Below are 26,665 nucleotides of genomic sequence, written 5' to 3'. Positions count from 1 at the left end.
CTGTTTTGTATAATATCAGTAAGATGGAAAGAATGTCAACTTGTACACCTGATAGTAGTACATTAGTATTCCTAACCAGTACAATAAGGTAAGAAAAATAAAAAGTACTGGATTAAAAATAAATAAAATTTAGTCTGTTGGCAAATTACAAGGTAATATACATGGAGAATTCCAAAGACTCTGTGAGAAGCTACTAAAACTAAGATATTTAACAAAGTACACTAGAATCAATGTATTTTTTATATATTGGCACACAAAGAGTTTATGAGTAGCATTTATAAACATGAATGAATTTTAAGGCACTTTTAAACATTGAGAGAAATTGGCAGCTTGTAAATACACAGAAGAGGAATACTGTATTCACTGAAGTAAAGATTCAGTGTTGTTATAATGTCATCTGTCCGCTGTTAGAGTCAACATTATTCTTATTTATCTTCTAGTATACTTATTCCTTTTTGAAAAATAGTCATATTTAAGGTGATTCTCAAATTTAGAATATTTAAGACAATGTTCACAACAAAGATTTCTTTAAAACATTTTAATTATGACATTGTGATTTACCAAGTTGTTCATAATACAGTTGTTTCATACATTAAATGTTCCAACACCAGTCCCACCACTATTCCTTCCATACTGTTCCCTTCCTTACACTGATGTCCCAAGCTTTCCATCACCTCCTCCACACCCAGCCCACCACCTTTCAGGCACAAATAAATTTACTTCATATTGTTTGTTACAATACAAATGGAATTATTAAAACTTACTAAGAATCAATTTGTAATCATTGTTGTAGATCATAATATTATTGTCTGATGATTTATGGCTGGTTAGTGGTAGCTGAGCTGAATGTGTAAATCTTTAGGCTCTGAATTTGACAGTCTTTTGTGCAACTTTCCAATCAGACTGACTGTGGTCCTCCTGAGCTAACACAACTAGAAAAATTTGAGTTGTCAAACAGCCATGTATGCAGCCATGTGTCCAGGCACTATAGATTTGAAAAAGAAAATGATGGGTTGGTAGTTTGATGAGGTTCAGTTGTGGAGCTGAACCATATCTATGTCAGAGGGTGTTGGGTATGGCTTCAGGCTACTATGCCTTCAGGCAAAAAGAGGAATATGCTTGCTCCCATTCTGAGAAGTCCCCAGAGTTTTCAGCCTGGACAGTCTAGGGAAAGTTGTCAGTATCATGTTCTTTTGGAGATGTGATGCTGGACCATTTCTCTGCTGGCAAGCTGGTGGTATCCAGAACAAAGAGTGCGAATTCACAATACTATTTTTAAGAATTATTTCAAGTAGTTGCCATGTGGCATTAAGTTAAGGTTTTAAATATATCAATAGGATGAATTGACAGACTGAGTGTGCATACAATAGAAACATTGAAGAATAGTTTCCTATTAAAGTATAATTTCTTCTCAATAGTTCACAAGTTGAAAAGAAAAAGAAACTATATCCTTCATACCTTACACAGAAATTTTCTTGAATGTGCTCACAGATCTAAAAGTTCAGACTTAAAAATTTTAGAAATATGAGTAATATTTGCCCTTGTGTTAAGCAAAATATTTGTGATACAAAATAGCTTTCCGTAAAAGGAAAGTTTGTTAACTTGGGCTTCATCAAAATTGGAATCTTTAGCTGTTCCAAGGATACCATTTGGATAAATGAAAGGCATGCTACACTGTGAGAGCTAACTTCAGACTGGAACTATAGGCCTTCCTGGTGCATAAAGTCCAACACAGGTCTTTGTATCAATAATAACAAGAAAGTTCAATCAAACATAGATAAAGATTTTATTGATATAGGGTAATATACATACATTTTTGTATCATCTCTTAAATAGCTGCCCATGTTATAATGTCAGAATGGAGTAACTGTGAAAGAGACTGTGTTTTCCGAATATTCACTATGTACTTCTTTATAGAAGTTTGCCAAACCCTGGCCCAATGGAAATCAGTTCCAGGCAGGGAGGGATAACTCTTCCTAAGTAAGCAAACACCAGTGGGAGAAGTTTGGCATAATTTAGTCTGTTTTCTGATGATAAACATTGTCATCAGTTTTTCCCTTTTGAAAGTTGAATTTTTTAAAGCTTTTAAAAAATTATGGCTAATTCATAGTTGTTACTAGCTAAATTCTTGAAAGACAAAAATTATACAAGTCTTTTTTTGTGAGGAGGCACCCAGCAGTGCTCAGGACTTACTCCTGGTTCTTTTATTCAGGGGTCACTCCCGGTAATGCCATTAAGATCATTTGTGATGTCAAGGTTCAAACCCGGGCTTGGCAGCATGACAGGCAAGCTACCTTAACCCTTGTACCTAACCCTTATACAAATCTCGTATTAAGTCTTTGTGATTTAAGATGTAATATTGGAAACCTTTGTATTATTCTGGATAACTATACTTCACGATTAAAATAAGTTTGTAGATTCATGATGTTGACAAGAAGCTACTACCAAGATAAACTGTGCTCAATATCATTTGGTTCCAACTGATTGTACTTTTTCCCCTCTAACAAGGCAAGTGGAGACAGAGAGCGATTGATTGACTATGTTCCACTCTGGGAACTGATTAATTTCACTTCCAGATAAGTCTCCATCACATGTTTTATCCTTATGTTCACTGAATGTAGTTGCCCCATGTTCGATTAATACATAGTGGTATCTGATCAAATCAGTTTACTCTGTGTATATATACAGGATATTGATATTCTTTGTAGTGTGTATGGGACTCATGCTGATTGGAAAATCTTGACACTCGGTATTCCTTTTATTCTTGTTTGTTGTTGCATCAGCTACATTCTGATTGATTACATTCTGAGTTATATAAACCATTACATCAGTTATTATATAAGTTGTTTGCATAATATTTTTTATTTGGGGAAACAACAGGTGTTACTCTCCTTTGAGTGCTATAGCCATATGCTTATCTGTAACACTATAGCACTATCCTCCCATTGTTCATTGATTTGCTCCAGCACGTCCAGTAATGTCTTCATTGTGAGACTTGTTGTTACTGTGTTTGGCATATTGAATATGTGGGGTAGCTTGCCAGGCTTTGCTGTGCAGGCAAGATACTCTCAGTAGCTTGCCGGGCTCTCTGACAGGGGTCTAGTGCAAACGCCCTACCTGCTGTGCTATCATTCTAACCCATGCTTATCTGTAACATGTTTAAAATCTAAATTATTTTGAGAAAAACAATTTTCAAACAGGAGAGAGTCCTTTCTGGGAAAATTTGCTGCTTTTAAGCATAGCAAGCAAATTTTACTTATTCCCTATTAAAATGCAGGATAAATAGCCTTTTGTGAATTTGCATTTCACAAATTTACATTCTACAAATCCTCAGCATCATTTAACTTAAATTTAGCCTGATAATCCTATTTTACTATTAGTATACTTCAGTATCGTGACGTATTCGATATGCCAAAAACGGTAACAACAAAGTCTCACAATGGAGATGTTACTGGACCCGCTCGAGAAAATCGATGAACAAATAGTTATGGACATAAAAGTAAGCTCTAAGAAGTTTTATAGCACTGAGTTGGCAATGCCTTTTGCAAACCACAACACTCGAAGGGAGAGAACAAAAGGGAATGCCCTGCCACAGAGGCAGGGTGGGATGGGGGTGATGGGGGTGGGGGGTGGGAGGGATACTGGGATCCATGGTGGTGGAAAATGGGCACTGGTGGAGGCATAGGTATTTGATCATTGTATAATTGAAACCCAAGGACAAAAATTTGTAAATCTACAACTGTACCTCATGGTGTTTCACTAATAAAAATTAAAATAAAAAATTTTATAGCACTGTAGCACTGTTCTCCTGATTTGCTTAAGCGGGCCCAGTAACCTCTCCATTGTAAGACTTCTTGTTACTGTGTTTGGCATATCAAATACCGAATACGTCATGAGTAGCTTGCCAGGCTTTGCCATGCAGGCGAGATACTCTTGGTAGCTTGCCGGGCTCTCTGAGAGGGGTGGAGGAATCGAACCTGGTAAGGCATACGCCCTACCATTGTGCTATTGCTCCAGCCCTAAGAAGTTTCAATGTGAGAATATTTTAACAAGACCATGAAGGTTTATTTTTTAAATAAACCATTACTTTTAGTCAGAAAAGGCTATGGAGTAACAAAATAACCTTTGAATCATAGCAATCATAAAATTCAGTGTGATTTAGCTTCTCATCCTTTTTTATGTTGTAGCTATATTATTTCTTCTAGTAGCTTTGAAGTTAGTCAGATAGACTGAAACTTACTGTTAGTTTTGTCGACATCACATTGGTCAGAACTAGTTACAAGGCTCTAACCTCATCTAGGCAAGGAAGCACATAAAGGACAGTGCATTAAATAATTAATGATCACAATATCTGTACTACACCCAGACTGTTAGAATTTCATCCTAATTGGGTTTCCTTCCTTTCATATGTTGCTACAGTGATTTCTTTACCTAGGAGCCAGAGTGAGTAAAGTATTTTTGGTCACTTCCTTGCTAATAGTTTCTTTTTTTACATGAAACCCAACATTTTACCCTCATTTGTGCAACTATTGCATGATAGAGATCTACTTCTTTACTTTGAATAGACATTCTCTAATTATGTATATAGTAATGAAATGATTTCACTGTCATATTTACAAAATCATAATAATCAACCAAATAAAGGGTAATACTAAGATTCATAATAATTAAATGATGGTCTCAATTGCAGTGTATTCTATTAGAATCTTCAAAAGAAAACCCTTTGAGGAATGTTTATCTAAAATTCTATTTTAATGGATAAAGTGTATTTGGCAAAATTAAAATAACTATTGTTTCTCTGACAATAAATAATCTTTAGAATAAATGTTTTCTGTTGAAGTCATTACATTATATTAAATTTGTAGTTATTTTAAATTTAGGAACTATTTTTCATAGTATCTCTCTGGACCCTGCTTTTGATAGTTTAAATTGATGTTAAGCATTTGACTAGCTAATATATTTCATGTTTTATGAATTGAAAATCTCATATGGTAAAATTGAGTACATTTTGGTTATTTGCATGAATTTATATCATTAGATTTATATAATTTGTTTCATGACATCTGTTTATATATACATGTCTCACATAACAGTTTTTTTATTTGGTTAATTTTGTCATCCTTTTTCCTCTCTTTTGCTGTCCCAGTCTTGTTTTATCCCTTCAACAATAGTAAAGCTTAAGTAATAAATATCATTTTTCAGTTACTAAATAAATTATAAATAAAAAGCAGGTGTTTGGGGGATAAAAGATAAGGAAATGAAATCTTTTTCTTTGATAAGACGTTAGTATTCCATTCTTCCTTGATGTAATTAGATGTTTTATAAAGGAAATAGGAATTGTATGACAAAAGTCAAGAACGTTACAAAGCAGTCTATGTGGAAACTTCAGTGCATTTGTGCTTTGACTAACAGTGTTTGTCTTGTTCACAGTAACTGTAGTACTGAATGGAAGTGGCTTGTAGACAGAGCAAGAGTTGGCAGCCGATGGACATGGCTTCAAGCCCAGATTTCAGAGCTAGAATACAAAATCCAGCAACTAACGGATGTTCACAGGCAGATTCGTGCCTCCAAGGTATTGTCAGTGTTATAATAATACTGTTTTATCCCCATTTCTCCATACAAAATATTAGTTGTGACCATTAAAAATATAGTTCATTGTTGACATTTTTGATACAGTGGTAGTTAGAAGTTGCAACTGTCTTTACCAGTTTCAGTTACGTTCTTGTACCTCTATAATCACTGTTTCATTTTCAATACGTTTTAATTTATTTTTAAGTCTGTTTTCATACTGTCATCACACACAAATGATATTTTATATCTTTAAGATCTTTATAAATTAAGTTTTCTATAAACCATTACAAGTAATTTTTACTTAGCATAATTTTATACTTTTTATGCTACATTAAATGAAAGGAATTTATGTATATGAATGCAAGAAAAGATATGTCTCTTCTATCTTCTATTGACTACATATTGTGTCAATTTTTATGTCAATAAGATAATACTGCATGACTATTTTTTTTATTTTTTTGCCTTTTGGGTCACACCCGACAATGTACAGGTTACTCCTGGCTCTTCGCTCAGGAATTACTCCTGGCGGTGCTCAGGGGACCATATGGGATGCTGGGAGTCGAACCCGGGTCTGCTGTGTGCAAAGCAAAAGTCCTACCCACTGTGCTATCGCTCCAGCCCCTGCATGACTATTTTTTATGATTTTTTTGTTTTTAATAATTTTGGGGCCACCAGAGAGATAGTACAGTGGGTAGGGCATATGCCTTACATGCAGTTGACCCAGGTTCAATCCCTGGAACTTCTGTGGTGCCCTAAGCCTTGAGGATTTCTGAGTGTAGAGTCAGGAGTAAGATCTGAGCATTGATGGTTGTGGCCCAGAAACAAAAATTTGGATAGCTTCTCTTGGCTGTAACCGAAGATAAAATTATAGATTCTCATCATGTTCTCACTGCTAACCCATGGAATATCTTCTTTCTCCACATCCAAGACAACATCTTAATATTTACATTAATTTTTATAGCACATTTGGTGAAAAATATAGTTTTACTGCTATTTTAATTTTTCCAAATATAGTGGCTTTTGCTCAGTGTTTAAGAATTAAATGTACTTTATTCATTTTTGTTTTAGAATGGTGTTGTGTGTGCTAATTCATTTTAAATTCTTGGTACTATTCTTTGTGTGAGAGGTAGTGCTTTGGGTCACCAAAGCCATACCTGTTCGTGCTCAAGGTTCATATAATGTTAGGAATCAAATCCAGAACCTCACATATTTACAATATGTGCTTTATCACTTGAGCTATATGAAAGATGCCTTGATAAATATTCCTGATTAGTAAATAGTATTATAAATCTGCTATGTTACAACTTGACTTTTGCTATTTTTTTTTTTGGTTTAGGTTAGTTAAATGATTTTTTTCTTTATGAATGTGTCATATATTTTTATAAAGAAAACTTTACTCATTATATTTACTTTGTGTTTATATTCTTTTTTTCCACTCTGAGGGACAGTCTTTTTGGGTAGAGATTTCTTGGTTGGAGGTTCTTTTCATCAAAAGCTTATATGTATTATTCCATTATATATATTATTCCATTCCATTCTTGCTTGTAAAAATCTCCTTGTATATGAGGCTTTACCTCTCTCTCGCTGCTGTGAGTAATCTGTTTCTATCTTAGGTTCTATTCATTTTGTTTATAAAATGTATTGGTATTATTTTATTTGGGTTTACTTTTGTTGGCACCCTGTGGGCCTCTGTCTCCCTCTTTAGATTGGAGAAATTCTTATAAGTGAGTCTTCTCACTCTTTCTATTTTAGAATTCCTGTGATTCTGAGTTGTTTCTAAAGCTATTGTCAACAATATTCTTTATTTTCTCTTTATTTTTTCTCAATCTATTTTCTATTTTATTTTTTTTGTTAGAGGTACTTATATCTTTTAATGTACCAGTTAGCCTTTCAGTTTTATCTATATTGTTTCTGAGGTGTGCTACCTTATTCTTAAGTTCCTTTACTTCTATCTCAAGTAAATTTTTTTTTAAAAAATTAGGTTCTATTCAAATTTATTGATATGATAGTTATTCTTAAGACTTCTCTGGCAAATATTAGATATCTGATGTCAGTGGGGATCCACCTGGTTTTTTTTTTCCCCACAGGAAACCAAATAGCCTTTATTTAAATTAAAAGCAATTGTAGTCTGACTCTTGGAACACACATGGAAATGCTTTTTGGCATTCAGCTGCTACAAGCAGCCAATATTGTCTGTAACTGGAAACATTTCAGACAGAATTGTTACCAAAGTCAAAGCCCCTAATTGGGAGCGTCTACTTGGTTTTTTGTTGCTCTCTGTTATCACCTTTAAGTTCATTTTCTCATTGTCCTGGTGCTATATTCACCAGTGACTAGGGTTGGGATGGGCCACTATCTGTTTATGTCCAAACAATACTTTTAGATGCATACCAGTGACAACCAGGGCCGGAGTGATAGCACAATGGGTAGGGCATTTGCCTTGCATGCGGCCGACCAGGGTTTGATCCCTTCACCCCTCTCGGAGAGCCCAGCAAGCTACTGAGAGTATCTCACCCTCACGGCAAAGCCTGGCAAGCTACCCGTGACATTTTTGATATGCCAAAAACAGTAACAAGAAGTCTCACAATGGTGCCCGCTTGAGCAAATCGATGAACAATAGGAGGACAGTGCTACAGTACTACCAGTGACAAGCAGATAGCTGGTAGGACCTGACCCCTGCTACTATGGCAGATGTGATAGATCCCATATTTTAATGACAGGAAGTTGTGTTGTTAGGCTGAGTGAAGTCTTAGCCCCTCAGGGTTTTTAATTGGATTTTGAGTGTGTGAAGTAGTAGAGTTTGTTAAGGTTTAGGACTATCTAGGCAGCCTGCACTGAGTGGGGCCTTTATAAGTGGGCAGAGTTAAAGTCCTTTAGCACCCATTAATAGAGAGTTCTAGAGGGAAGTCCAGCATGTGTTGGGGGTGGAGGTGAATATTTCAGCTTCTGGGAAACTGTATCCTGGACCTGTGCTAGGCTGGAGTCAGTGCAGATGGGCATAGCCAAGATTCATCTGGTATGCAGCTATAGAAAGGCCTAATGAGAAGTTCAGAATGCGAGTTGTCAACCAACTTCCAGAGGAACTGTGTCTGTGCCTCTTGAAGGTCTTTTATAAGTTAAATTTGGCTAAATTAAAAAAAAATACACTGAGTCAGTCTCTGTTCTCAGCATTCTCTGGGACCCAGCTTCTTTCAGAGCTAGGCCCTTCAAACCTTACCTCTCTTTCCATCCCCATTCCCCTATGGTATCTCAGTCTCTGTGCCCACCCCAGCCTCTTGCAACACCATCTTTTATCCTGGGGTGCTGCCATCTTCTAGGTGAAAAGAGGAGCCATTAAATCTCGTTTCCCCCTGATATGCTGCTCAGACCTGAAAGCATATTTCCACCACACAGACCCCAGTCTCTGGCCCCCAGCATCTTTAGCAGTCTGGCTCCTCCAGCAGCCAGGAATACCACCTTTTATTTTGCCCAATTCTCTGAACTCCAATTGCATCTGAGCTCCCATACAATCTAAACCATGCAGCTATGACAACTCTACACATCACACCCCACATTGCACACATTTAACTCTTCTATGATAAACCCACAGACACAGGGTAGCTTTGATTTCTGTCAGAGACTTTATGCAATTAATACCTCATTCCTAACTCTCAACTTATCCTATAGAAAAGCCCTCACAATGCAGTGGTGATGGTTAGAAATCATAGTGACTTAAAATGCAGCCAGAGTAGAGGCAAGGCTGATGGCATTGAAAGTAGAACTATAATCTACAGCAGGCCTCAAAATTACAAAGTGGAAACAGCAAAAAGTTAGAGGGAGAGAATAAGCAGGGAGAATAAAGAAAAACCTTCAACCTAATTCATCAGAGAACTTTGATGGAAGTGAACTTCTAAGACTCACTCTCAGAGAACAGCAAACATAGTAGAGAAGCCATGTGGAAGCCTACCAAGCCCAGTGGATGAAGATAATACCCTACAATGACACCCTCAGAGTGCAGCAAATATAGTGGGGATGCCATATAGAAGCCCACCAAACTCAATGAAGGTAATAGCCTGATTCCAGAACCAACAAGCTCTGTAACCTTTAAAGATAACAACTTTAGAAACAACATAATGAGGATATTGAGTCAGCTCAAAGAACCAATTGTACTGGTACAAGAAAATATGAGAGTGCAAATGAAAAAAAAAACAACAATCAGAAGTGACAGAACTGAAGAGTATAGCACTGCACTGTAGCACTGTCCTCCAATTGTTCATCGATTTGCTCTAGTGGGCACCAGTAACGTCTCTATTGTGAGACTTCTTACTGTTTTTGGAATATCGAATACATCACGGGTAGCTTGCCAGGCTCTGCTGTGCGGGCGCCATACTCTCAGTAGTTTGCCGGGCTCTCCAAGAGGGGCAGAGGAATCAAAACGGGGTCAGTACCGGTTGGTTGTGTAGAAGGCAAACACCCTAGTAGGTGAAATAAAAAAACTCAGTGGAAGGCCTCCAAAGTAGAGTAACAGTGGCTGAGGAAAATAATGGGTAAACTCCAAAATGAAATATAGTGAAATACAGGAAAACTCTTAATAACAGCAGAGGATGAAGAAAATTTGAAAATAAATGAATAATACATCAAAGAACAGAGGGATAGTTTAGTTATGCAATCATAACTGAGAATTTCTCAGAGTTGAGTAATGCATGGGTCCAGATACAAAAGATCCAAATGTTCCCAGTCAAAATAGATATCCCCCCCAAAAAAAAATTCCACAATACATTGTAATCAGAATGAAAGCCAAAGAAAGAGAGAGGGTATTGAAAGCAAAATCAGAGAAGGAAATTGCATATGATAGTAATCCTATAAGATTCACAGCACATCTATTAAATGAGATAGAAGAGTGAAATATAATTATAAGCAATAGGAGGATTGTTCCATAGTTGGAAGCTGGCCTCAAGTGCTGGGGAAAAAAACAACTGGGAAAGAGAAAGGACTATGAGGACAATGATAATTGGAAATGATCATTCTGGATAAGAACTCATGCTAAAAGTAGATAAAGGAACAAGCATGAAAATAACCTCACAGTACCTATATTGCAAACCATACTGCCCAAACTGGGGGCGGGAGAGAGAGAGAAAGAGAGAGAGAGAGAGACAGAGAGAGAGAGTGAGACAGAGAGACAGAGAGACAGAGACAGTCAGAGAGAAGTAAAGTGCCTGCCATAGAGACAGGAGGGAATCTGGGAACATTGGTGGTAGAAAATGTACACTAGGGAAGGGAGGGGTTTTGGAACATTTATAACTGAAATCCAATCATGAACAGCTTTGCAACTGTATATCTCACAGTGACTACATGATATATATATATGTATATATATGTATATATGTATGTGTGTATGTATATATGTGTGTATCAGTTACTAAATTTTATATATATCTATATATACACGTATGTATGAAGGCAACAGTATCCAAATGAAATAAATATCTCACCAAATATACTCTTTCTAAGCTAGACTATCATTCAAGTTTGAAGGCATGACACCCAATTTAATAGTCACGCAACAACTTTCCAATTTCAACCAGTTTTGTTGGAAGCATTAAAAGGACTTCTTTAAAAGGAAGACAAAGTGATCAAACAGACATAACTACTACAAATTGATGACAGTTAATTCCTTTATATAACTTATTTTACTCATCAATATCCTAAATTTATCAATCAGAAGACACCAAGTTGCAAGCTAGATCAGAAAACTGAACCCAACATTCTGTTTACAAGAGACAAATCTGAAGAGTAAGGATAAATATGAACTCAAAATCAAAGACTGAAAAACAATGGTACAGGCAGACAATCCCTTTAAAAAGACTGGGGTGTCCATGCTTATATAAGACAACATCGACTTCAAATAGAGAAAGACTGTAAATGACAGGAATGATCATCTTTTAATGATCAAGGGGTCAGTATTAAAAACTCAAATTCCTAAGCACTTAAAGCATATAACACTGGGCCTTCAAAGTATTTAAGATCTAATAGAACTGAAAGGAGATATTGACAGCAACACAGTATCACCACAGGCAACTAGGCAAAAGCTCTATCAGAAACTACAGGCCTTGAAGGAAGAAATGAAAGATATGAGCCAAGTAGCAATATGGGGCATTTCATCCCCCAGGAGTTGAATGCACATTCCACTCCAGTGCATCTGGAACAGTCTCCAATATAGGCCACATGCTGAGTCATATCTCCATGAAATCAAGAAGATAGACATATAAATGATCCTCAGACCACAATGCATTGAAAATGCAAATTAACTACAAGCAGAAGTGGAAAAATTCAAACACTTCGAATTCAAGCAGAAAAGAAATTCAAATTTTCCTGGAAACAAACAAGAATGAAGGTATGAGTTCCAGATCATGTAATACACAGCAAAAGCAGTGTTAAGAGGGAAGTTAATAGTAATGCAGCATTCATTAGGAAGCAAAAAAGTGCCCAAATAAGTAATCTAATAGTACAGTTTAAGCTGCTAGAGAAAGACCAACAAAGGGAACCCGCAGCAACAGAAGGAAGGAAATAATAAATCTTAGAGCAGAAAACAATGGACTGGAAACAAAAAAAAATTCCAGAGTTCAATGAAACAAAGACCTTGTTCTTTGAAAGAATAAACCAGATTTTCAAACTATTAGGTTGATTCACAAAGAGAAAATAAACCTAATATGAAATGAAAAGGGAGATTTAAGTATAGTTACCACAGAATTTCAAAGGATCACCAGGGATTTCTATGCAATGAAATTGGCCAACTTAGAAGAAATGAATAGATTTTTGGACTCATAACTTTCTTAGGCTGAACCAAAGGTACCTTAACAGACCGATAAATATTAAATTGAAATGTTAAATAAAAAATCTCCCCCCAAACAAAACCCAGGGACCCAGATGGGTTTACTAGTGAGTTCTTCCAAACCTTTAAAGAAGACCTACTTATATCCTTTTCACTATCTTCCAGAAAAATCAAAGAAATAGGAAGTTTCCCAGGCAGTTTTTGTAAGGCAAATATCACTCTTATTATTTAAAAAAATCAGAGACATTACTGATAGAAAGAAAGCTATAGATCTATAAGCCTGATGAATTTGGACTAAAGCATTAACAAGCCTAACTCAACTATACATTTAAAATATCATATGCCATGATGAAGTAGGATTTATTCCAGGGATGCAAGGATGGTTTATTATAAGCAAGTTAATCAATGTAATATAACTTACAAATATAAAGAATGATAAGTTATACTTATAATTCGTATGGCCTTGATATAATCCATATGATCAGATTAATAGTTGCAGAGAAAACATTTAACGAGATCCAATACCCATTTATGGTAAACAACAACAATAATAACAAAAAACCAAAAACTATCAGTAGCAGGACATGGAGAGATAGTATAGTGGATGGAGCATTTGCCTTGCTCACAGCTGACCTAGGTTCACTTCTAGTGCCCATATGGTTCCCTGAGTCCCAAATTCCACCAGAAGTGATTCCTGAGCCAGGAGTAAGCCCTGAGGACACAGCTGGGTGTGGCTCATAAAACACAAACAAAAAACTACCAATAAATAGGGATAGAAGGGACTTTTCTCAGTATAGTTCACTTGATCACTTGACATCCCGTTACTCATCGATTTGCTTGAGCAGGCACCAGTAATGTCTCCATTCTTCCCTGCCGCATGCTAGTGTAGCCCAATGGTGTTTGTTTGTTCTAGGAACACGAAGAGCTGCAACCCAATCTTTCAGGGTCTTGACAAAGAAGTCTGATCATCTCGTAGGTGGGCGGTCATGCAATCTTTTAATGTCCCCTGGAATCCAGTCGGTAATGACTCTAGTTCAGCAGTCATCTCCAAATCGCATTACATGTCCAGCCCATCTGATTTTCAACGCCTTGGCAAATGAGACAGCATCCCTGATTCTTGATCATTGATGGAGGTCGGAACTCCGGATTCTTTCTCTCATTTGAGTGAAGCATGATACTCCAAGCATTGCTCATTTGATTCCTCTTTGGGAGACCTGAATGACATTCCCATCCTGTTTCCATAGGACCCAGGTCTCTGAGGCGTATGTTAATGCAGGAAGAACAGTGGAATCGTAGAGATGTGCCTAGAGCTGGAGGTTCTTCATCCTCTTAGCTATTTCTTCGATGCTCTTGAAGGCATTCCAAGCCGCTCTCTTCCTGCTGCGCAACTCAGGTGCCAAGTCACTTGTCATGTTGACTTCTCGACCTAGGTACACATAACTGTTGCATTCGGAGATGTTTGTTTCATTAAGAACAAGTGGAACATCAGGAATGAGACAGTTTCTCATAAACATCTTCGTAAGATTCAGCTGTAGTCCTACCTTTCCACACTTATTATGGTTGAAGTTGGCTCTGGGCAAGGGAATCATATGTGGTGCCAAGGATCAAACCTGAGTTGGCTTTAGCAAGGCAAGTGCTCTACCTGCTGTACAGGGAGCAAATTCAGAAATCCAAATGAGCTTATGAGAGTATAAAAAGGTATTTTTTCCCTTGAGAAAGGTAATCGACTATGTCAGAATTAGGTACATTAGTATCTATTGTATTATATATTGTTTAACTGTTTGCATCAATAAGTAAAAGGTTATAATAAAAAAAATCTATGGATTAAAAATTAAAACACCTGATGAGATAGAGAACACTCAGTATAAACGAAACATTAAAACAAACCTTCATCTAGTAGAATGACATGATTGAATATCATGATCATTGCCTAGTGATGAAAAGTTTGTCTTGACCTCTAGAAAGGCTCGTATAATGCTTCATGGAAACTTGTCTCCTGGCTATGAATTGCCTAAAATACTCCTTGTCCCCGAAGCTCTGTATTTTTCCTTTAAATATAAATGATAATCTAGCTGGATAGAGTATTCTTAGTGAGGTGTTCACTATCACTGTCACTGTCTTCCCGTTGTTCATCAATTTGCTCCAGCAGGCCCAGTAACATTGTGAGACTTATTACTGTGTTTGGCATATCAAATACGTCTGGGTAGCTTGCCAGGCTCTGGTGTGCAGGCAAGATACTCTCGGTAGCTTGCCGGGCTCTCCGAGAGGAGCAGAGGAATCGAACTCGGGTCAGCCATGTTGGCTGCGTGCAAGGAGAACGCCTTACCCGCTGTGCTATCGCTCCAGCCCAAAAGGTTTTGTACTATATCCCTCCATTCTCTCTGGCTCATAGGATCTTTTTTCATTGAAATACTGTGAATGTCATGGTTTTTCCTTTGTATGTAACTTCTTTTTTTATTTTTTTTAACTTTGTGGCTTTTAATATTCTTTGAATTTTATCCTTTTCAGTACAATGACTTGGGGTTTTCATACTTGAGTCTATTTTCACTGGGTCCCTCTGGATCTTTGTATTCAATCATCTATATTCCTTACTTCTGGGAATTTATCAATGATTTCTTTAACTATTCTTCTTTGTGTTCTTTAGGGACTCCAGTAATTCTTACTTTATTGCTCTTGAACTAATCCCATTGTTCTCTGTTGTGCTGTTAATTTCTTTTCAAACTTTTCACCACCATTTGTTTTCTAGAGATTTCCTCATCTCACCTTGGAGCAACTCGAGCTTTTATTCAGCTGCTGCTATTCTGGTGCTCAGAGACTCTATTGAGATATTTTTATCACCTATCATATTCTTCCTTTTTGCTTATAGTTTTCTCATTTGGGCTCTCAAAATTTCTTGTATTTTGCTGACTATATTTGCCGTAGTTTCTTTGAGCTCATTAAACAGCCTCTCAATGGTGACTAAAATCACTAAGGATTTACTGAGCTGTTTGGTGCTGGTCAAGTCTTCTGTGTTATTTTCACTCATTGAACTTGGTGGGCTTTTACTTGTCTTTTCCTTTGGATATGCTGTGCTTTTCTTTACTGAAGCTGAATCTTTGTAGTAAGCTCCCCTAGGACTCTCTGAGGAATTAAGCTAGGAATTGCTCTTTTCCTTCCCTTCGCATCTTCATCCAGTGAAAGGAAATAAAACTGAGCAATATGAAATTTGATAAGGAGCTGTCCTGTTAGGAGATCTCAAATTGGGCCAGTTGAAATGATAGAGATTGTTTGTGGAGGCTAGAGCTTATTTTCACCTGGAAGGGTGGGGCAGTGAGCAGATGATCAAGAAATGTGGAGCTGGGCCCATTAAAATCAGTGGCTTATGATTTTTTACCATCCTTTTGCTTTCTTTGTACCTGTATTTATCCTGTGAATTTAGATGTGTTTTCTGTAAGCAGAAAATAGATGGATTTTATTTCTCATAAATAGAATAGAAGACCCATCCAGGAACTCTGTGCCTTTTTATATGAGATTTTAGTCATTGATATTCAGGTAAATTACTGATACAAATGAGATTTTCATCATTTTTTATATGATGATTAGGTTATTTTTGTCCTTTTGTTGTAGGGCAGTTTGACTTTTGTCACAGTTCTTTTAGATTCATTGCAGGGCTGGATTACAAATGTGTTGATCTCTTGTTTATCAGATAATGTTTTTGTTCATCATTCAAATCTGAATGACAGTAGTCTTGCATAGTAAAAGACTCTAGGTTAAAGATTTATTTCTGCAGCATTTTGAATATGTAATTCTATATTTTCTTCTTGCTTTTTGGTTTCAGATTAGAGGTTTGTTGTTAGTTTGATGTTCTTTGTCTTGAATTTAAGATTTTGCTTTTCTCTTGCTGTTTATGTGGTCCAGTTCTTTTTGAGGTCTTGATATCTTGATTAAGTCATATCTTGGTCTTTTTCTATTTGGATATACTTGTTTATTTGGGAGGGGTCTCATGAATTTGTGCACGGGTCTTCCTCTAATGATTGTAGGAAGTTTTTAACTGTTATATCTTCCACTAGTCTTCTCTTTTCTCTTTCAGGTATTCCTGTGATTAAAAGATTGTACCTCTTTATGTTTTCCATTAAATATTTTCTATTTTCTTCCAGTTTTAAAAAAATTGCTTTATTATTGCCTTTCATGTGTATAATACTAGCTTTTGTTTAGTCTTTAAGCTCACTGATAGAGTCTTTGGCATTCTAAATTCTGCTGTAACTGGTCCCTGTATTTTTAAAATTTTACTTCAGTGAAGCTTTAATATTTTGCATCAGTTTTTCTTGGAGTTAATTTTCTCTTCCAGAGCTTCCTTTATTTCCTTGATCATCATAAAGATAAGTGCTCTGAGATCCTCTGTAAATGGTGTTAGTGTTTTTAAAGGACTTGAGGGCACTCCTGGACTTTGTTACCTTGTGCCTTAGAAGCTAATTTCCTTGGATTTTTCCGTTGGTCTTTATTTTCTTATTGGTAACCATAAATATGCAGGTACAACCAACCAGTGGACACCCAAGATTCCAGGGATCCATTGCTAGAAGCTAGACTAGTGTAGATAGGACTCAGCAGAACAGAAAAGAGGTGATGGGTGATGGGTCCCTTTTTAAACCATTAAAAAGGACAGTTTCTGGGAAGAGCTGAGTTTGCAGTGAATGTGGTTTTCTAGCAGGAGAGATATTAAATATTGTGAGGATGGTAGACAATAGCTATATGATGGGGAAAATAGCACTGAGCTAAGAGCATCCCCAGGTCACCTGGTGGGCCCAGAGGAAGTGGACAGATTACATGTTGAGTTGGGCTGCTTGTGTTGGGGTGGGGAGAAATTGGCACTAGCCTCTATGACTTGGGGGAAAAGGTGCTGATCTGGGAGTGTTTCTAGAACCTGTGGTGGGCCCAAAGACATGAAGTACATTTCTTTGTAATATATTGTGTATTTAGCATTGTTAATATGTACAGCCACATAACTTGACACATTTACAGATTGTACTATGATAACCATTATAGTTATTGGCTGAAATTTTATTGAAATTTTAAACTATTTTCTTCTTGTGTCTCAACATGCCTTTATTTTCTCCTTGTTCCTCAGTGATTTTTGTTGATAGTTACTTTCCCTCAGCATTTTTAAGATCTGTTTCATCATTTTCTTTATTCTGATGAGTAGTATTAAATACATTGATATATTGATAGTTTTCTTTCAGTGTAGTTGTTTTTTCCTTTGCAAATATTCTGTCTTTCTGATAACTAAAATTTTCTTGTTTGATATTCTACAATTTTTATGAATATATATCTAATTATGGAATTTGTGTGTACATGTGTGTGTTTGTGTGTGTGAGTTTGGGTCACACCAAATGATGCTCAGGGCATATTTGTGGCTCTACACTCAGGGATCACACGTGGTAGTGCTTATGGGACCATATGAGTTGCCAGGGATTGAATCAGGTCAGATGCATCAAGGCAAGCACTTTACCTGCTGTACTATCTCTCCAGCCTTATAATTATGGATTTATCTTGTTGATTTAAAAAAGATAAATGATCAAATACATATTTTTAATGCTACAATTCTCTGAATTGTAGTTATACTCCAGGATTATAGATCCTAGTAATAACTTATTCTCTATTACTATAGTTTCACTGTTTCTGGATTTCATATAGATTAAAAGTATGTAGTCTTTTATATCTGATGACTTTTACTTAGCATATTTTTTGTGTTGTATATATGCATATACACTGTAGCACTGTAGCACCGTCCTCCCTATGTTCATTGATTTGCTTGAGTGGGCATCAGTAACGTCTCCATTGTGAGACTTTTTGTTACTGTTTCTGGCATATCAAATATGTCACGGGTAGCTTGCCAGGCTTTGCCGTAATAGAAGAATAAAAGGAGACCAATAAGATGACAGTCAAAGTCATTTCCAACTTTAGGAACATTTATGTGCACTGTTGGGGTAATGGGTGTTTTATCATCGTGTGATTGTAATCCAAGCATGAAAGCTTGTAACTTTCTCACGGTGGTTCAATAAAATTAAAAAAAAAATAAATTCAATTGCTGAAGCATAGTGATAGCTCAGTAAGGTGAGTGCATGCATGTTTTGAATGCTGAAGGCATGGGTTTGATCCTAGCAACAGATGTTGTCCCCCAAACACTGCCTGGAGTGACCTCTGAGGCTAGATTCAGGAGTCACCCCTAGCATGTATCTCCAACTTCCAAATGCTTTTAATAAAGCATTAGAATCAGGTAAAGGGAAGAGGGAGGAGTACGTAAATAGAATTGAACTGGTTTGTGTGTATACATATACACATTTATATATGTGTGTGTTCTTTGAGAATGTCTCAAAAAACTATGGATTTGATTTTTTGTCAGAAGAAACAGTATGAAATCAGGTATTTGATTTCTGAGTTTCTGAGTTTTACTTTCAAAGAAACTATGGATCTAGTTGTAAGGAACCTTTACTGTTCAGACTTACAACTAAACCTTTGAACAAGATCAGCTTTTTTATTTCTCAAAGAAAATATAAACATCTGCTAGTATTGCCAAGGAATTTAATAGAAAGGAAAATAGCATTCAGAGAATAAGAGGATCCATAGAAAAAAAATAACAAGAAAACATCTAGGGTAAGGAACTCTCACAATATTTCTCCTGGAGAATTTAATAATTTTCACTAGTTACTATTGTACGTTTTCATTCTTTCCAAATGGGAGTGTTTATTATGACAATATAGTCTTTGTCTCAGCATTGCCTAGTGGGAGGGGAGGGGCATGTGTTTTAGATTATTTATTATTATTTAAAATTTTATTTAATCACTTTGAATTACAAAGTTATTCATGATTGGGTTCAGGCATATAATGTTCCAACACCAGTCCTTTCTAGTTTCTAGTAATTTCTAGTGTCCTCTATTAAAGTCCCTTGTTTTCCTCTCACCCACCAAGCTGTCTCCATGATAAGAACTAAATATATAAATATGTATATATATACTAAATAAGTACATATAAACCACATATATGTACATAGAAATACAGACATATATATATTTGTGGTTTATATATGTATTTTATACACACCACACATACATACACACACACACATATATGTTTCATGCATAACACTTTGCCACCTTTTAGCACCTTCTCCACCTCCCAGTTGATCACTTCCCTCCATCAGTTATAGTGTTCTCTTCCCTGTCCTATTCCCACCCCCACCATCAAATAGCACTTAAAAATCACATTACTTTTACGGAAACTTTATTTTAAGTTATGCTATCAAAAAATATTATTTTCTCAGGGCCAAAAAGTAGGATAGTGGACGAGGTACTTCCTTTACATGCAGTTAACATGATACCCTGAGCATAGACACAGGTGTTAGCCCTGAGCACAGCAGGATGTGGTACCCAAAATAAAACAAATCCCCAATTTTTAAAAAATTTGTATAGTTTTTAATTTTCTTAGGAATTAATCACGATGTTTAATAGTTTTTGAGCACCTTGGTTGAGTTGTGTCATAGTGAATAGGGAGAACAACACTTTCTTTGCTCTTACAACTTCTTGAGTTATAAAAAAGTAATGAAAAATAAAAGAAATAATTTTTTAAATACAGAAAAGGAAAAATGATACATATTCAGTATTTCTGTTTAACACACTATGAAAGGGGCTGGAGCGATAGCACCGTGGTAGGGCATTTGCCTTGCACATAGCCAACATGGCCGACCCGAGTTCGATTCCTCCACCCCTCTTGGAGAGCCCAGCAAGCTACCGAGAGTGTCTCGCCCACACGGCAAGCTACCCGTGATGTATTCGATATGCCAAACACAGTAACAACAAGTCTCACTATGGAGACGTTACTGGGCCCACTGGAGCAAATCGATGAACAACGGGAGGACCGTGACCGTGACACTATGAAAGGGAAAGAAACCACTTTTACCCTATTAGATATAAAGGGAAGGAGAAGAGATTGAGAGGTACATTTTCTAAAATATTCTGTTTAAACAAAGTTCTAGTTTATGCTACTGGTCAAAACACATACACACAGATGATAAATCTACTAGTAAATGTACAAATTTTAAGTCTTTATTAGCAATATCAATTCCTTGTTCTGGGAACAATTTTGTTAACATATTGTTACACTTAGGACAGTAGCTTCTCTTCTGAGGGGGGAAAATAGTTCTTGTTTTTCTTGACTATCTTATAATAAATTGTTTAAATTTGTTTTTTTTCCTATAAATATGGTCTTCAATATTTTTAATTTGCACCAAAGAGGTAGCATAGGAGGTAAGGAATTTGCTTTGCATGTGGCTGATTTCTGCTTTGAATATGAGCACTGCATATAATCCCCTGAATACTGTTGGGTATAGTTTCAAAACATCCCCGATTTTTTGTTTCATTCTAAAAAGATGTAGCACCATAGCACTGTCCTCCTGTTGTTCATCGAATTGCTTGAGCGGGCACTAGTAATGTCTCCATTGTGATACTTATTGTTATTGTTTTGGGCATATCGAATATGTCATGGGTAGCTTGCCAGGCTTTGCCGTGCGGGTAGAATACTCTCGGTAGCTTTCCGGGCTCTCCAAGAGGGGAAGAGGAATCGAACCTGGACCAGCCGCATGCAAGGTGAATGCCCTACACACTATGCTATCGCTCTAACCCTTAAAAGATGTTTGCTTCTTAATATTTGTTATATTTTATTTTTTTCATTTTAATATAAGAACTTTAGCCACATTAAACATTTAAAACATTTCCAACTATGGGACATTGTTAAGCATTTTTCAAAAATAAGGTTGAGCGATAGCACAGTGGTGGGGCGTTTGCCTTGCACGCAGCCAACATGGCCGACCCGAGTTCGATTCCTCCGCCCCTCTCGGAGAGCCTGGCAAGCTACCGAGAGTATCTCGCCCGCACGGCAGAGCCTGGCAAGCTTACCGTGACGTATTCGATATGCCAAACACAGTAACAACAAAGTCTCCAATGAAGACGTTACTGGGCCCGCTCGAGCAAATCGATGATCAACGGGAGGACCTTTACCTTTACCTTTACCAAAAATAAGGTTATAATATTTATATATTATGCATTAGTATCTATTATTCTTTGCTGTGAGAAATGTGATAGAAAGCATAGGAAGGAAAGAAGTTTTGAGAGCTATGAAACTATTAAGAACATCTGGTTCCTTTCTTTCTACACTGAAGATCAGAAACTGTCCTTGAACCAGCAGTTGAAGAACGCTGGTTAAGCCTGTTTTATTATATATATATATATGTAGATATGTATGTGTATATATATATGTATATGTATGTGTATATATATATGTATGTATGTGTATACAGAGGGATAGATACATACAGAGAGAGAGAGAGAGAGAGAGAAAGAGAGAGAAAGAGAAAGAGACGTTGCCAGTCACAACCCTGGCAGCATCAAGATTGTGACAATTGCGACTCCTTATTAAAATGCTCTGACTGAGTTACAATTAAGTTAGATCATTTAATGTTTGTAAGATTGATAGTTTAATTTATAGAATTGGTAGTTTTCAAATATAAAATTAAAATGCTAGTGTCTAAAACATCAGAAGATCAGTGCTAGGGAAATAGCTTGAAGGGAGCCCCAAGTTTGATCCCAAGCACTGCATGATCCCCTTGCACCTCTGAGAGTGAGCCAAGCAGTGTATTGCTGGGAATATTAGCCCTTAGTCTCTACTTGGTGTGTTCCAAAAACTGTGTGTGTATGTGCATATATGTGAATATATGTGTACATATGTGTATATATATATATATATCAGAAGATTACATAAGGGAATGTTTTTAATTTTCTGAAATGTTTATATTTTGAATATAATAAACTTTAATTTTAAATGTTATGTAAATAGTAATAAAATCAATAATAAGTCATGTATATAACATATGAAAATATTATAAGCCTAACTAATCAATCACACTTGTTATTTTAGCTGTGTAGGTTTAAAACCAGCAATTTTTAACAAAGTTAACTTGTACTTTCAAGTCTTCATTTTGTGACTTCCCAGGATAATAAGAAGTGCAGTTTTAAATGCACTGTAACATTAAGTGCAATGTAGCAGTCAATTTATTTTTATTTCAACTCTTTAATTGCTGTTTGCCTAGGAGATAGTGAGCTTAGAAGAATGTCAACTTCCAAAAGACATTTTGAAAAAACAAATACAGTTTGCAGACCAAGAAGCTTCTTTAAACACTACAGGGAATCCTCAGATTTCCCAAGAAAGTCAAGATCCCTTACCAGAACAAGATTTTGAAATGTCACCAAGTAGCCCAACACTACTACTTCGCAACATAGAGAAACAGGTAATGTAAGAATATGATAATTTTATAAATGGTTGAATAAAACAAGTGTGTTGGCCTGGGATATGAGTTACGTACTGGTTACTTTACATTTAAATAGAATTGAAATTGTAACATGATTGGTCTCAATTATAATGTTGATATAAGTAAGGTTAAATATAATACATGTAGTATTACTGTATACCTATTTGTCTTTCACTTATACCAGGGTTGAAAATTTATTTTTGTAACAAAATTGCTCATCATTGGGATTTTTTCACAGTGAAAATAGATTGAAATAGTTGTTTATTAATATTACAGATTTCTTAATGAAAGGTAATATTGGTTCTTTAATAAAATGATCACATAAAATCAAAGCTAGATGTACTCTATGCAAATTACTTAAATTTCAAGGGTTTTTTTTGGTATTTAAATCCTACTCTGGATAATTCCAGAATGTTAATTTATCCTGTCTCTATTCTGTAAAATTAAACCACTTATTTGGTTTAAATCTGGGTGGTTTGGGAATGAACCTGATCTTCTAGGAGTTTGTTACCTAGAAGTTAACCAGACTTAACATGCTGGAATATACACGGTTGTGAGCTCCGCTTATGATTATGTTTCAGTGGGTAATACAGATTGAAACCTGCCTACATCTATATTTTTTCTTGCTTACATTGTGAAATAACTTAGTGCCACATTACTATACTTAATGCTGGTAAATCAGAATATGGTATAATTTCTTCTACTTTTATAGTGTTAAATTTGCAGTTGCCTAGAATTTTCCTTTTATTTGAATGTATAAAAATATTCTTGAGTATTTTATAATTCAGGAAGTTATTTTGCAATTATCTGATGTTAAATTCCATGTAAGTGGTGTAAGTGCGGATTATGTTACTCTCTCTCCTAAACCCAGTAGGATCCAAGTTCTTTCAGTTTGATCATAGTTGCTTTAAACTGCAGCATAAGCCTATTGGTTTGATAGATTTTCTGCTTTGTTTATCTTTAGATCACATAAAAATATTCTTTGAAAAGAGATTTCTTGGATTTTTTTCCCCTTGGCAACACCAATTTGTTTGGTTTGCCCAGTTAGCATATTTCACCACCGTATAATGGTCACCACCATATAATGATCAGACCCCATTGTTTCCCCAGTAATTTTGGTATAGTTACTTTAAAAAGCTTTACATAAGTGGCCACACCCCCACCTATCTATGAAAAAGAATGTTGTCATAAAATCTGTAACAATTTTGTGGTGAAGTTCAATAATATAAAAATTGACCTTTGGGGGAGCCCAATGAAAAATTAAATTACGTGTTCTTTGTTAGAAATGTTTAAGGTAAAGGTAAAGGTAAAGGCCCTCCCGTTGATCGTCGATTTGCTCGAGCGGGCCCAGTAACGTCTCCATTGGAGACTTTGTTGTTACTGTGTCTGGCATATCCAATACTCTCGGTAGCTTGCCGGGCTCTCCGAGAGGGGCGGAGGAATCGAACTCGGGTCGGCCATGTTGGCCGCTTGTAAGGCGAACGCCCTACCCGCTGTGCTATCGCTCCTATTCCCAGAAATGTTTAGTAGAATTAAAAATTAAGAATCTCAAATCAATGGTAGCAAAGCATTAACCAAACATAGGTCCTTCCTTAGTGTAGTCCTATGACAATGACCAGGTTGCTCATCCATGAAAGTGGCCTTTCAAGAATAAAATCCTGTTCATTGCAAATAGGAATGCCAGGGTTATTTTAGATAAGGAAACAACCACAAGTTGTGAGACCAAAAATAATGGATTTAACCTTAGGAAAAATAGAAAAAATAGGATGCAGAAAAGGGGCAATAGCTACCACTTATCAATATTATTGGTATGTTGCTGATGAATAAGTCATTGGTCATTGTTTTTGCTTTCATAGGCCATTTTCTAATCAATATTTGTTACTAAAGACAGTTAAGGGGTAAGTTGTGACAACCCTGATAATATCTATATATATCTCCCTGATATATATATATATATATATATATATATATATATATATATGCTTTGGGGGGCACATCCAGCAGTGTTCAGGCATTACTTCTGTCTCTGCACTCAGGAATCAATCCTGGCAGTACTCGAGGCACCATATGGAATGCAGGCTATCGAATCCAGGTGAGAGGTGTGCAAGGCAAACACCCTACCTGCTGTTCTGGCTCTTAGCTATATTTTTTGAAAGCTCTTTTGTTAGTATTCACTGACCAGAGTGAAACTTGAATACATATCAGGTAATCCTTTGATTTGATTTGCTGATTTTGTTATAAGAATGCTTTGTTTATCAAATAGTAATTATTCACTTGTCTCAAGTCGTTAATGAGATTGCAGTTAAAATAAAACAAACACTGTTGAATTAGATGCTAGGAATAGTTTTTAAAAAATAACATTGACTCAAAATGGCAATACTACCGAAAGAATTGTATAAATTCAATGCAATCCCTATAAGGATACCCATGACATTCTTCAAAGAAATGGAGCAAACACTCTTGAAATTTATATGGAACAATAAGCCCCCACGAATAGCTAAAGCAATTCTTGGGAAAAAGAAAATGGGAGGAATCAACCTCCCGAACTTCAAACTGTACTACAAAGCAGTAATAATTAAAACAGCATGGTACTGGAACAAAGGCAGAACTGCAGACCAATGGAACAGGGTTGAATACACTGACATCTCTTCTCAATCATATGCTCATCTAATCTTTGATAAAGGTGCAAGTAATGTGAAGTGGAGTAAGGAAAGCCTCTTTAATAAATTGTGTTGGCATCACTGGACGGCTACATGCAAAAAAATAGGCTCAGAACTCTGCCTAACACCATGTACAAAAGTAAGATCAAAATGGATTAAAGACCTCAACATCAGACCAGAAACCATAAGGTACATTGAAGATAAAGTTGGCAAAACCCTCCATGACATTGAAGCTAATGGTATCTTCAAAGATGCCACGCCACTGGCCGAGCAAGTGAAAACAGAGATAGATAAATGGGACTATCTTAAACTAAGAAGCTTCTGCACCTCCAAAGAAACAGTGACCAAAATACAAAGACAGTCTACAGAATGGGAAAGGATATTCACCGAATACACATCTGACAAGGGGTTGATATCCAGGATATACAGAATACTGGTTAAACTCCACAAGAAGAAAACATCCAACCCCATCCAAAAATGGGGCAATGAAATGAACAGAAACTTTCTCAAAGAAGAAATCCGAATGGCAAAAAAGCACATGAGAAAATGCTCTACATCATTAATCATCAGGGAGATGCAGATCAAAACCACAATGAGATACCATCTCACACCTCAGAGACTGGCCCACATCCAAAAGAACAAAAGCAACCGATGCTGGCGTGGATGTGGCGAGAAAGGGACACTCCTTCACTGTTGGTGGGAATGTCCACTGGTTCAGCCCTTCTGGAAAACAGTATGGACGATTCTCAAGAAATTAGAAATTGAGCTCCCATTTGACCCAGCAATACCACTCCTGGGAATATATCCCAGAGAGGCAAAAATGTATAGTCGAAGTGACATCTGCACTTGTTTGTTCATTGCAGCGCTCTTTACAATAGCCAGAAACTGGAAGAAACCTGAATGCCCAAGAACAGATGACTGGTTAAAGAAACTTTGGTACATCTACACAATGGAGTACTATGTAGCTGTTAGAAAAGATGAAGTCATGAAATTTACATACAAGTGGTACAATATGGAAAGTATCATGCTAAGCGAAATGAGTCAGAAAGAGAGGGATAGACATAGAAAGATTGCATTCATCTGGGGGATATAAAGTAACAAAGTATGAGATTAATACCCAAGAATAGCTGAGATCAGCACCAGGAGGATTACTCCATAACTTAGAGGCCAGCCGGGTATCCTAGAGGAAAGGGCAGTTCAGATAGAGAAGGGAGCACCAAATAAAGGATGTTTGGAGGATCCTCCCAGGAGGGGAGATGCATGTCAAAAGTAGACTATGGACTGAAC

General features: G+C 36.4%; 1 protein-coding gene across 2 annotated transcripts in view; it reads left to right on the top strand.

Moving 5' to 3' along the window:
* Positions 1-26,665, top strand: part of KANSL1L (KAT8 regulatory NSL complex subunit 1 like) — a 129,148-nt gene that overhangs the window by 42,542 nt on the left and 59,941 nt on the right. For both annotated transcript variants that reach the window (XM_056111555.1, XM_056111554.1), the window contains exons 3-4: positions 5,431-5,572; positions 22,500-22,697. In XM_056111555.1, the coding sequence (XP_055967530.1) occupies positions 5,431-5,572; positions 22,500-22,697 (340 nt within the window). The remainder of the gene's footprint in view (positions 1-5,430; positions 5,573-22,499; positions 22,698-26,665) is intronic.

This window comes from Sorex fumeus, unplaced genomic scaffold, assembly GCF_029834395.1.
Source record: "Sorex fumeus unplaced genomic scaffold, SorFum_2.1 ptg000014l, whole genome shotgun sequence".
Lineage (NCBI taxonomy): Eukaryota > Metazoa > Chordata > Mammalia > Eulipotyphla > Soricidae > Sorex > Sorex fumeus.
Note: the sequence above shows the minus strand (reverse complement) of the source record. Positions and strands in the feature narration are given on the sequence as shown.